This window comes from Elephantulus edwardii, unplaced genomic scaffold, assembly GCF_000299155.1.
Source record: "Elephantulus edwardii isolate Elephantulus edwardi_28Jun2011 unplaced genomic scaffold, EleEdw1.0 scaffold00030, whole genome shotgun sequence".
NCBI classification, from domain to species: domain Eukaryota; kingdom Metazoa; phylum Chordata; class Mammalia; order Macroscelidea; family Macroscelididae; genus Elephantulus; species Elephantulus edwardii.
Genome location: NW_006399780.1, coordinates 8,654,593 through 8,668,027, shown reverse-complemented (window position 1 = coordinate 8,668,027; position 13,435 = coordinate 8,654,593). Strand labels below are relative to the sequence as shown.

Sequence of the window (13,435 nt, the reverse complement as noted above, 5' to 3'; positions counted from 1 at the left end):
GCAAGCGACTCGACGGTGCATAACAACAACCACCTCTGGAATTGCAGTGCAGCTTCTTGCCACTAGGCCACCGGAGCTCTCTTAGACCTGCTTATTCTTTTAAACACAGCTTCCCACTTCACTTTACCTACCGTTTTAATGCACCACTGTCAAGGAAATTCAGATAAATGTTTTTCTCAAGGTTATAGTTACAGGCTGACGAGATGGTTTGCATTTCTTAGAGTGACATTGTTAAGTGCCAGGAATGGCTTAAAAGTAACAAAGTGCTTGATAAAAAAAAAAAAAAAAGAAACCAACAAAAAAACTTTGAGGAATGGTATTTATTTGACCTTAAATTACCCATTGCCTTCTTGGTAAAATACCACACATTTCTTTTTAACTCAAGAAAACAAATGACTGACTTGGCCGGCAAAGTGCTTCTGGTAGAATAGTAATGCCTAACTTGTCAGTGTCTTTGAGTAATCTTTATTCAGGCCACTAAGGCATTTAAAACAGTCTCATTCACTTCAACATGGTTATGGAATTTAAAATCTGCACAATATTTATTTGCATAATGAAGGTAGCCTGTGTGTAAAGTCTCTATGGAGTCATCACACAGTTTATTACTTTTATTCACTTATTTATTCATCTAACTAATATTTACCTAAGCTAGATAGCATCTTTGTATACCTGTTCAGACCCATTTTGCCATGAATACCTGGCAAAAGTGTTACATGTTAACAGATAATCTGAAATAGTTTAAACAAGTAAACGGTTCACCAGTTTGAACAACTGAGACCTCCATCTTTGGGTCAGATAGCTCTGATGGTTTAGTGGTAAGGAATTGCACTGCCAGACACAAAGGTATGCCACTTGAATCTACCAGCTGCTGCACGGGAGAAGGATGGGCAGACCCCTCATGTTCAGTTCACTGTTTATGAAAATCCAATGGAGGCTCAGCTGTGAATCGACACTGACTGTGGTGCTCAGCCAGCACCACCACCACCACCACCACCGCCGCCGCCTTTGGGTTAGCAGTGCAGCTCTCTACAGAATCCACCATCAGAGCTCCGTATATTGTCAGTAAGTGGCTAAAATATCAGAGCTTGCTTTCTTTGGCAGTTGCAGTGGAGGTCATATAGCTATCTCCATTTTCTTGGAACTTTGATTTTTAACTCCTTAATTATTTTGAGATGAGTACCTCTTTAAAGTACTCAAGAGCAACGGTGTCTCTCTGGAGACTAAGGTGCACCTGATACAGGCCATGGGTTTTGCAATCACTTGTTATGCATCAGAGAATTGGACAGTGACTAGGGAGGACAGAAGGAGAATTGATGCCTTTGAGCTGCGGTGCTGGAGAAGAGTATTGCATGTACCCTGGACTGCCAAGAAAACAGATTCATCCTAGAGAGGGTTAAACCAGGCTACTCCTTGGAGGCAAGGATTCTGGGGCTTCGTCTAACATACTTTGGACATGTTGTAACGAGAGACAGGTCCTTGGAGAGGGACATCATGCTTGGTAGGGTAGAGGGACAACACAGGAGGGGAAGAACCTCTATGAGGTGGACTGATTCAGTGACTGGGGTAATCGGGATGGGTGTGTCAGAGGCAATGCGATTGGCACAGGATAGAGCAGGGTTTAGGGCTGTTGTACATAGGGTCGCTATGAGTCGCAAATGACTCGACGGCACATAACAACAACAACAATATGCATGAGGAACAATTTTTCCCCCCTTCATTATTTCTGTTGAGAATATACTAGTTTAGGGTCCTTTGCTCTTCAGAGGCTCTTGCAAAAGAGATGTATAATAGAAGAGCTCACTTCTTTGCATTCCATCTGTTCTTTCTCCAGAACATTATTCTACTTTCTTGTTTCAGTTAGTATATCCTTTGATAAAAGAAGTTATACAATAAGATCTGACAAAACTGTAGTAAACCGAGAGTTACAGATGTCTTGCATCCATATAAATGCAAGACAATATACCCCTTGATTAAACTTGCTGTGTTAAATAATTTTAAGGTATTTTCATTGTGCATGGTACTTTAAATGACCAGATTTGTGTTAAGATGACTCGGTGTGTGCACACGCCCGCATGCCAAGCACTGTAATTAATGCAATCCCAACTGCAAGTTGAGGAGACTAGAAAAAAAGGGGAGGTTTCCTTGCTTTATCTTACACTTGATGCTCTTTACATAGCATAACTTGAAAAGTTTAGATGATTTTTACTATATTTACCACACTAATCTTATTTAGCGAAACAACATTTTAGAACTGATTGAAAATAGGCAGCAATTTGGTGTTCAGTGGGGCTAGGATTATTCCTGTTCAAGGCACAGTCGCACAGTCAGTTTCTAATTTTCTCAGCGTGTAAGAACCATAAATGTTTGTCAGAATGTGGCACAAACCCAAAATACAAACTAAAGACAGTTTTGTTATATTTTTAACTTAATGTCTTGTGGTCAAGTCTCAACTCTTCCTTTCTTCCCATTGTTTTCAATTTCATCATAGAGAATAGTTATACATATTCCTTTTATACTTCTGTGGTGTTTTAATTTTTTTCAAATACATTAATGTGTGTGTGTGTGTGTGTAATTTTTTCATTTTTGTCAATGCGGATTCTCTGTGCTTAGTTGTGTGTGTATATAAATACATACAGACCGAGTAAAAACTAGAACCACACAACCACACATTACCAAAGACCCACTGCTGTGGTAGTAGATTCTAACTCAGAGTGACACGACATCGAGTTTCTAATTTTTTTTTAATTTTTAATTTAAATTGAGATTTTTAACAAAAGTTTCTAGAGAACTTGGATTTCCATTGTTGCACATTTTCCTCCCTACCCTCCCACCCCAGTTCACTGTTCTCTAAAAATTCTTCCATTGCAAATAGATGGTATGTTCAATACTCTTCTCCAGCACCACAACTCGAAGGCATCCATTCTTCTTCTGTCGTCCTTGGGCATTGTGCAGCTTTCCAATGCATAGCAAGTAGTTAGCCTCAAGACTGATAATCTTGCTTCTCAGTATTCTGGAGAGGTCCCTGATAGCAGATTTTCTCAGTACAATTAGTCTTGATTTCCTGAATGCTGGTTCCAAGAGTGTTGGTTGTGGAGCTGAACAAGCTGAAATTGTTAACAACCACAATCTCTCCTTCATCTATCATGGTGTTGCCAATTGGTCCAGTGCTGAGAATCTTTGTGCTCTTGATGTTGCACCTCAATCTGTATTGAAGACTACAGTCCTTGACGTTCTGCATCAGATGCTTCAAGTCCTTAACAGTTTCAACAGGCAAGGTGGTGTCATCTGCAGAATGCAGGTTGTTGATGAATCCTCATCTAATCTTGTTGCCACATTCGTTCTCATAAAGTTTGGCCTGAGTGATCTGTTCCACATATAGACTGAAGATATGGAAACAGGATGCATCCCTAATGCATTCAGTCCCTGATTTGAACTAACAGTGTTTTCTTGCTCTGTTCTGACAATTGCCTCCTGGTCCAAGTATAGGTTTCACATAAGCCCTGTTACCTGTCCTGGGATTCTCATTTTCCTCAAGGTTGTTGTTGTTGTTGTTGTTATGTGCCATTGAGTCACTTGCGACTCATAGCGACCCTATGTACAAGCGCTCTAAATACCGTTCTATCCTGTGCCAACCTAGCCATCCCAAACACATTTATTCCCACCACTCCGGTCACAGAATCAATCCATCTCATTGAAGGTCTTCCTCTCCTTCACCGCCCCTCCACTCTGCCAAACATGATGTCCCTCTCCAACGACCAGTCCCTCCTTGCAACATGCCCAAAGTATGTCAGACGAAGCTTCAGAATCCTTGACTCCAAGGTTAGCCAAAATTTATTGTGATTCACAGAGTCAAATGCCTTTGCACAGTGAATGAAATATATCTGTTAGGACTTGTAATTTAATTAAAGTTAACTAAATTGTAAGTTCTAATTAGGACTTACCAGCTGTTAATGAGTATGTGAAGAAACGAGATCTCTCATATGTTATTGATGGGAATGTAGACTGATACAGCCACTCAAATAATTCAGAAGTTTTAAAAAAAGGACAAGCAACGAAAAAAAAGGACAAGCTATAAATTTAGCAATAACTCCAACAATTATGCTCCCAGCCCTTTATCACATAAACAAAATAGAGAACTTATATTCATGTGAAAACTTGTGCATCAATGTTCAAAGCCAAAACTGGAAACCACCCAAATGTACTTTGTGCTCCAGTAGGTGACTGATTGAACAAACTGTTGTACAAATATACCACTGGGTAGTACTTAATAGTAAAATAATTTAAAAGCTATTGATGTACACAACAACTTAGATCAATTACAAATTCAAGGGAATTTTGTTAAGGTAAAAAACCAATCTAGAAAGTTTATATATTGTATGATTCTATTTATATAACATTCTTTGAATGACAAAATTACATAGATAGAAAGCAAATTAGAAATTGTAAGAGGCTAGAGATAGTGGCCTAGCTGTGCTAATGTGATATATCAAGGTATAAATAGCTTTGTTTCTTGATTATGATATGGTTACAGAAATGTACACATGTGATAACATGACCTAGAGCCAACGTGCACACATTGAACCAAAATCAGATTTCTGGTTTCCATATTGTGCCATGATTATGTAAAATTTACTCATTGGGGGAAATGAAGTGAAGAGTATATGGAACCATTGTATTATCTTTGCACCTGTCTGTGGCTCTATAATAATTTTAAAATTAAAAAAATAGAAATTATTGTCTGCAAACTTTTCACATTGTTAATCCCTTGGGAGATGAGAAATTTTGTTGAAGAGTTTTATGTTCATAAGACAGTGACTATTTTCATCATTCTCTTTATCTGTCACATAAATAACAGAGTAGGTCTTTTTCCAAGGACTGACCCCTTTAAGCAACCTGCCCAGAATCTGTGAGACAAACCGTCACCATCTTGCCTCTAAGGAGTTGTATTTTCTCCAAGATACTTTTTTTTTGGGGGGGGGGGGAGTCCATAGGATATTCCATTTTCTCTACCACCACAACTCAAAGACATCGATTCCTTTTCTGTCATCCTTAGTCATTGACCAGCTTCAAGATGGAGATAGCAATCAAAAGACCATTATTTCAATCACGTGTACCTTAGTCTTGCAGCTAGCACCGTTGCTCTTAATACCTTGGAGAGGTCCTTAACAGTAGATTTTCTTAATGCAAGTATCCTAGAATGCTGGTTATGCTCATATAAAACCTATATGTAGACCAAGAAGCTGTTGTCCAAACAAACGAAGGGAACACTGTATGGTTTCAAATGAAGAAAGGTGTGTGTCAGGGTTGCATTCTTTCTCCATACTGTGTGCTGAGCAAATCATTCGAGAAGCTATTCTCTGTGAAGAAAAATATGACATCAGAATCAGGAAGACTTTTCAACAATCTGTGTTGTGCAGATGATACAACCTTGCTTGCTAAAATAAAAGTAAGAAGGACTTGAAGTGCTTGCTCAGATCAAAGACTACAGCCTTTAATTTGGATTACATCCCAACATTAAGAAAACAAAAATCTTCACTACTGGACCTATAGGCAACATTATGATGTTTGTTGTTGTTATGTGCTGTCGAGTCACTTGCGACTCATAGCGACCCTATGTACAACAGCCCTAACCCCTGCTCTATCCTGTGCCAGTCGCACTGCCTCTGACACACCCATCCTGATTACCCCAGTCACTGAATCAATCCACCTCATAGAGGGTTTTCCCCTCTTGTGCCGTCCTCCCACCCTCCCAAGCATGATGTCCCTCTCCAAGGACTCGTCCCTCCTTATAACATGTCCAAAGTATGTCAGATGAAGCCCCAGAATCCTTGCCTCCAAGGAGCAGCCTGGTTTAACCCTCTCCAGGATGAATCTCTTTGTTTTCTAGACAGTCCAAGATACATTCAATACTCTTCTCCAGCACCACAGCTCAAAGGCATCAATTCTCCTACTGTCCTTCTTAGTCATCATTATGTATCCTCTCTGATGCATAACGAGTGATTGCAAAGACCATAGCCTGTATCAGACACACCTAAGTCTCCAGAGTGACACCATTGCTCTTCAGTACCCTAACAGCAGACTTTCCCATCGCAGTACATTTTTTTATTTCCTGGCTACTGGTGCTAAGAGTGTTGACCATGGAGCCAAGCAGACTGAAGTTGTTAACAATCTCAATCTCTTCAGCATCCATCCTGATGCTGCCAGTTGGTCCAGTGGTGAGAATCTTTGTCTTCCTGACATTAAGCCTCAATCCATACTGAAGGCACCAGTCTTGACCCTCTGCAGCAAGCATTTCAGGTCCTCCTCAGTTTCAGCAAGCAAGTTGTACCCTATATACAAGAGAACATCATGATAGATGAAGAAAAAATTGAAATTGTCAACAGTTTTCATTTCTCTTGAATCAGTACCCCTGGTGGTTCCAGCTATCAGGAGATCCAGTGACGTGCATTGGAAAAGTCTGTAGTCAAGGACTGCTCCAAATTGCTTAGAAGCAATGATGTGAGTTTGAAGACTACGGTGCACTTGATTCAAGTCATAGGGTTTTTTCCAATCACTTGCTATGTATCTGAGAGTGACATTGAATAAGAATGTCAGAGAAAAATTAATGCCTTTAAATTATGGTGTTGGAGGAGAGTTCTGAATATCGCATGGACTGTCAAAAGAACAAGTAGATACGTCTTGGAGAAAGAACAGCTAAAGTGCTCCTTGGAGGTAATGCTATTGAAGCTTCATCTCACATACTCTGGGCATAGTGTTAGCAGAGACTATTCCTTAAAGAGGGGCATTATGCTTGGAAAGGTAGAGAGTCAGTGAAAAAGAGGAAAACCTTCAATGAGATGGACTGAGACAGTGACTGCAGCAATGGGCTCAAGTATAACAGAAATTATGAGGTTGGCACAGGATAGGACTGGGTTCAGATATGTTATTCATAGAGTGGCTATGAATCATACTTGACTAGATGGCACCTATCAACTAACAACAATACATTTCTTTACCACTGGTACCAAGGGTGTTGATTTTGGACTCGAGCAGTACACTAGGATGAATAATCATAGATAATGAAAATTAAAATGAGTTTTGAATTTTGGGAAGAGTCAAGTCCTAGCTGAAATGTATATTCCACATTAAAAGAAAAGGAGAATATTGTTGGCAAAACCCTTGTGTGACTGTTTACCATGCTACCCTTAAGTCTCTGCATTGTGTTTCTGGTCTCAGTCGTTCTGTACAGTTATTTGTATATTTGTGTTTGTCTGTATCAATCTATCTATGTATCTATCTATCTATCTCAATTTCCTTTCCCAATTCCTCTTTTCTTCATGATCATTCTAAAAACAAAAATTTTTAAATGTAGTCCAATAGAAAAGAAAAACTTAAAGCCCTAAGGAGGTTTTTTGCCTGTTTGAAAATAGCGATTCTCTTGCTCCATCATGCTTAGGCTTTAGCCCTGGGCAGGCTCTGTAGCCCACAGTCTCACAGTCCTGACCTGTACTCTGAAAGAGCTTTGGACTTCAGAGTATTTTAAATAGTCTCTTTTTCTGCTCCCAGTGACAGTTCCCCCATTTCCTAATCTTTCCTACTTAACCTAGTTTCCTCCCCCCACTTCCTATTGTTTCCTACTTAACCTAGTTTCCTCTCCAAGTAATTATTTTTATTATTTTCTCACAAAGAGATTAAAAACACAGACCCAGAAATATGACTATCTTGGCTTGAGCTTGGCAGCATAGAGGATTTTTAAGCCCTCTGTGCCTCAGTTTCCTCATCAATAAATAGTACTTTCCTCAAAGGGATGTTGCAAGGTGCTGCCAAGTTAGCTGTGACTCATAGTCACCCTGTGTACAACAGAAAAAAGCCTCCTCTGACCCTGTGCCGAGCGGATTAAATGATGAGCTCACCAAACAGCACAGAGTGCCCTCAGGTGTTATTGTTTATGTCTATAGACATTCAGTTGGTTTTTACCTGACTTGCCGATGATTTCATGGCTCCCCTGTCTCTAAAGTAACTTGCCCCGCAGCTCTTTGTCTCCTCTGGATTTTCTTTTACAGATCCTGTTGGTACCTTGGCTTTGGTGGCAGGGTACCTTGTTGATGGGGCTTGAGGAAAAATCCTGTTTTCTTGCCTGCGATACACTGCTGTCGTCATCATCATTACTGCTAATATCACTACAGCTGTAAGATGGTAGTAGACACAGCAAGAATGTCATATTCTTTTTAAAGGATAAGACGGTTAATGGCATCTTTTACCATGATGGCGCATGAGGGCCTGAATTCACCTAAGTAAACTGAAGATAAGTGGAAAGATGAGTTATAACCAAACCCCAACTCTTCTGTTTCCACTTGAGCCCATTCATTAAACCACAGTATTAAATTCTTAATAAAACTATGAAAAAAAACCACCCAGCCATTGAGTCTGTTCCAACTCATAGTGATCTCCCCCTCCATTGTGTTTCTAAGACAGTAAATCTTTATGAGAGGAGACTGCCCATCTTTCTCCCCACTGAGCAACTGGTGGATTTGAACTGACGACCTTTGGGTTAGCAGCCCAACTTTACATCCTATGTTATCCCAACTCCTTTACTATGGACTAAGTACTAGGTAAATACATTTTAAAATAGCCCTTGATTTCAAGAATTCACAGACTAACAGGGGAAAGCAGATTCAATGGCAAATATGCCTTGGGAATTTTGAAAACACATGTCAGAGATTTCTGATGCTCTACCATCAGTGCCAGAATCCCCTGGGAGCTTATTCGAAATTGAGACTTTTTTGACAATGTTTACCAGTTCTCCAGAAGATTCTTGGGCCCACAGAAACTGAGAAGTACAGTGATTGGCCTGATGAAGTCTGGTAACAAATACCCAGGACATGTAGGTTTTCCCATCTGTTGTAGTTCTACAAAGCAGCCCTCTATTGTAGTGCAGTGCTCACAGCTACAGTCCATGGAGTAGGCTGCTCCTACAAAAGCTATGTTGCTACTTTCTGGAATGTTTTTGAGCTTCCAGAAGCCTCAGGACTGTCGCGCGCCGGCTAACTGCTTTGCTGCTGGAGCTCTTAACTTGAAGCTCCAGTTAAGACCCTGGCAAGCCTGGCAGGCTGACGTATGTGGGAATAGTGGGAGTGACCCCTGTCTGGGAAGTGGGGGAGTCCTGCATATTGTTTCTCCTGTTTCTGTGTCCTGCTGCTCTCTTCCCTGGGCTCAGAGCTCTCCAGCACTCCCTGTGAGAGGAGACTGTGAGATGGCATTCCCTGGGAGAGTACGCCCCTATGCTATCCCAGAAAATGAAGAAATCCCCCAGACGCTCCTTAACAATGTCCATGAAGCTAATGGGAATGAAGATGAGAGGGCTGTGTCCAAACTGCAGCGCAGACACAGTGACGTAAAAGTCTACAAGGAGTTTTGTGACTTTTATGCGAAATTGTAAGTGTCTCTTCTCCCAGAGAACTACTCTTCCACGTTCTTGAACTTTCAGTTCACTGACCATTTTGACATGACCAATACTGTTTTATCTACTTTACTGTCAATGACAGTATTTGTTTCTATGGGGAAGATAGTCTTGTCATGTTAAAAACTTGGACGAGATGAAAAGTAGATGTGACTGAACATGTTACCTTTTCAGTCTTTGTCTTCATTATATCCTAATAATAGTAGACATTTTCATTATAGAGTCTAAATAAAGATAGATGTAGAATTTTCATTGAGAGACTTTATACTTGAAAACTTAATGAAGACAGGAGTTTTGCATAAAGAATATTGGTTAAAAACAGAATTTAAAACTGTTTATAAAGAAGTAAGTTTTTATTATGTCAAACAATCGAATTTGAAGTGGGCTGATTTGGCTTAAAATTCTGTCTTGAAAGGATTGAATAAAGAAATAAGGATAAAGTGTAAAATTATAAATCTTTAGACTAAATAAATGACAACAGGTTTGTTGTGGTTGTTTTAATACCCCTTAATAATTAAGGGGTAAAGAAAAGTTACCGACTTGGCTTTCTATATCCCTAATTTTTCTGTTTGTTACTGTAACAGATATAATTTAGCCTCACAATTCATGAATAGGTCTATTTTAGAATAACCAGGAAATTGTCATTTTACAGTAACCAATATTTTAACTACTTAGTGAAATCTCAGGATGATTTTTAGATTTATACATTGTTGGATTTTATGACTATGGATTATGAGTTCTGCATACTATCTTTAATAAGTAAAGATTTTACTAATGGAAAGCTAGATGATATAGCAAGCTTTCTATGTGAGAATAATTTGTAGGAATAAAATAAATTAGTTATGTTTGGCAAGTTATGAAGATTCTACACACACACATATTTTGTCATTCAGATTTTTAATGAAAACAGTTGTTTTTTTCTGTCTGAAGAAGTTGCAAGTAATTATGACTGAGCAACAGCTCTAACTTTTGTTTAATTCTGTGATAGATACCAATCATGCCTTAAAAAGTAACATCATTATTAAGTGGAGAGTTAACTATTAAAAAGCAACAACATAAGACTGTGAAAGGTCAAAGACCAGAAGGAAACATTAAGTAGTTTAAAATGGTAGGATGTTGTTAGATGTTGTCAGTTCTTCCGACTCAGAGAGACCCTGTGTAGACAAGAATGAACCCTGAGTGCTTCTGCACCAGCCTCACTTGTGCTAGAAGGTCATTTGTTGCAGTCAGAATAGTGAAACAGCTTATACCTTTTCTCTCTGGAAAGTTTCTTTTAATATTCTTGTCTTCTATTTTCTTTTCAATCTTCTCTCTTTTCCTTTCTCTTTGACTTATTATTTAAAAATATAACCTTGAAAAATCACATGCTACATTATTTTCTAAAACAAATTCCTTGATTTCTTTTCTGTGAGAGAAAAAAAACAAAACAAAACAAAAAACAACCCTATAAGCTTGCTTTTTTATTATGTCTGCCTGGTTCCTAATTCTGAGTATTTGGACTATCTATAACACAGTCAAAGCACCTGGTGGACAGATTTTAGCAGAACTCGTGTACTGAGAGACTAGGAAGAAAGGCACCGTGAAATGCTTCCACAAACTTGCCAGTCAAAACTTGATAGATCACAAAAATATGGTCCAGTATAGTGCTGGAAAATGAGCCCTTAGGTTGGAGGACACTCAAAATACACACAGCAGCTGCCACAATGAACTCCAGCAGACCAGTTATTGTGAAGAAGTTGCCGCACTAGGTGCTCCCCTTTCCTGTTCTACGAGGATCACTGTGAAGCGGAGCCAACATGACAGCAACTAACAACAATACCGTAATATCATTAAATACAAACGCTTCAGTGATTATCACATTTTTTGAATGCCACTTTTCATAATTAAAAATTACCAAGGCTATTATTGTTTTAACAGTATTTTAATGTATTACTAAGGAAAACTGAAAAAACTTATAGAGTATCAGTTAATTTCAAAATAACAGGCTGGTTACATGTTAATATTAACATTTTTCTATAAAACAACTATGCAGGCGACTCACCAGCACATAACAACAAAATATTATATTGCTTGGGTTTGTGTTTTTTTTTTTTTTGCTTTTTGTTTGTTTGTTTTATTTTATTTAAGCCTCTTGTTTAGAGTCAGTACGACCTCAGGAAGGGCCTTTGCATTTAAAGTTGGTTGTTATTATATTTTGGAGGAACATACTTCTAAGTGGTACAGCATTCTTCTGTTAATATGCTGGAGTGAGGTAACCTGGGTTTGCTGTGATGCTGAACCTTGTGCAGTTGGGGTCTCAAATGCCATAACAGTTACCCGTAGAAGACAGTGTTTGGTGGAGCTCCCAGTTTAAGACAGGTTTGAAAGCAGAACTGGCATCCACTTCCTAAACAGTTTGCCTCTGGATACTCTATGAACATTGAAAAATGTCAATAGTTAATACAAAGGCTTCAGGCCTTTTGTTCATAGGGTCACTCTGCTCGACTTTACGGCAATCAACAACATAAAACAACTGAACAAATCAGTTGGGGGGAAAGGCCTTGTTTTACAACAATTTTTACAACTCTTGTTAATATCTGTCTTTATAGAAAATAGATTCTTAGATCTGTTTCTGCGTTCAGCCTATTAGCTTGTTTCACATGCAGTATATGAAGAAAACATGTCTTCTCATAGGCATATAGTTGAAAAGCGAGGACCGGGCAGACCTCTGAGAGGTTCACAGTGACTCCACACTTTCAGAATTGCTGATCTGTCAGAACATTTCAGAGTAGACTGTATCTGTTATGATCTTGGATAACTGGTTGAATCTTTTTGAGAGGGTTTGTTGTTTTTGGTGCTTGGTTCATTTGTTTTAACAAAAAACTAGCACCTTATTATGTAAACGTATGTTACATTTTAAAATTTAAACCATTTGTGGAGTTTTTAAACATAAAATTTTTATTTTATATTGCTTTGCTTACGAAGTTTGTATACCTTGTTTTTCACACTGTCTTCATTCACATTGTGTTTCATATAACCAACTCCCATTCATTATATTTATAAAATTAATAGAGAAATATGTCCACTATTGCCTTGTCTTTCCAGATCCCTTCTGAATCTCTAGTCATCAAATTGTACGACTCTTTTGATTAGCCCCCTGCTCATCCTCACCCTTCTGCTCCTACCCACCCCCCTCTTGGATCTTCATACATGTTTTACTAGTTATCTTTCTATTTCTACAATAATGGTATAATACAGTATTTATCCCTATAGGAATGAATCAGTTCATTTAGCATAATTCTCTCCAGTCCCTCCCAGGTTATATATAATAATTTCAAAATCATTGCTCCTGCATACTGCATAGTATTCCATTTCATGAATGTACCACAATTTCTCAGTGCATTTGATAGTGATTGGACATTTGGGCTGTTTCCATGCTCTTGCAGGGGTGAGTAATGCTGCAGTGAACATTGATGTACTAATCTCCATTTGTGCCTCTGTTATAATTTTCTTGGAGTGTGTTCCAATCTGTGGAATAGCTGGGTCATATGGAATTTCTGTGTTCAGCTTTCTGAGGAAGCGCCAATCTGCCTTCAAGAGTGGTTGTACCATTCTACAATCCCGCCAACAGTGTATGAGTTCCTATCTCTCCACATCCTCTCCAATATTTATTACTTACTGTTCTATTCAACTTTGCCACTGCTACTGGGGTGAAATAGTTTCTTGAGGTATTGATTTGCATCTCTTATTGCTAGTGATTTTGAACATTTCTTGTGTCTGTTGGCCATCTAAATGTCTTCCTCTGTGAAAGGGATTTCCATGTCAAAGTCGATTTTTAAATACACTTTTCCTTGTCTCATTCTCAGAGTACTGAAGGTTCATTAGAGGTGATGAGTAATTCTACACTCTTTACCAAGGGATGCCTGTGGATTTTTATCAAAGGGAGGCTCTTCATAATTTGTAAAAATGGCCCAATTTACCTCGTTTGTTTGATGAAAAAGGCACTTTTACAAATTT

At 38.7% G+C, this 13,435-nt stretch overlaps 1 protein-coding gene across 2 annotated transcripts in view; it reads left to right on the top strand.

The window, feature by feature from the left end:
* LIMS1 (LIM and senescent cell antigen-like domains 1) overlaps positions 1-13,435 on the top strand; it is an 88,722-nt gene that overhangs the window by 40,607 nt on the left and 34,680 nt on the right. The window contains exon 1 of one of the 2 annotated variants that reach the window (XM_006883825.1): positions 9,185-9,414. The exons of the other annotated variant lie outside the window; for it this stretch is intronic. Within the exon in view, the coding sequence (XP_006883887.1) occupies positions 9,233-9,414 (182 nt within the window). The 5' untranslated portion in view covers positions 9,185-9,232. Of the gene's footprint in view, positions 1-9,184; positions 9,415-13,435 lie in introns of those variants that run through there. 2 annotated transcript variants of the gene reach the window in all.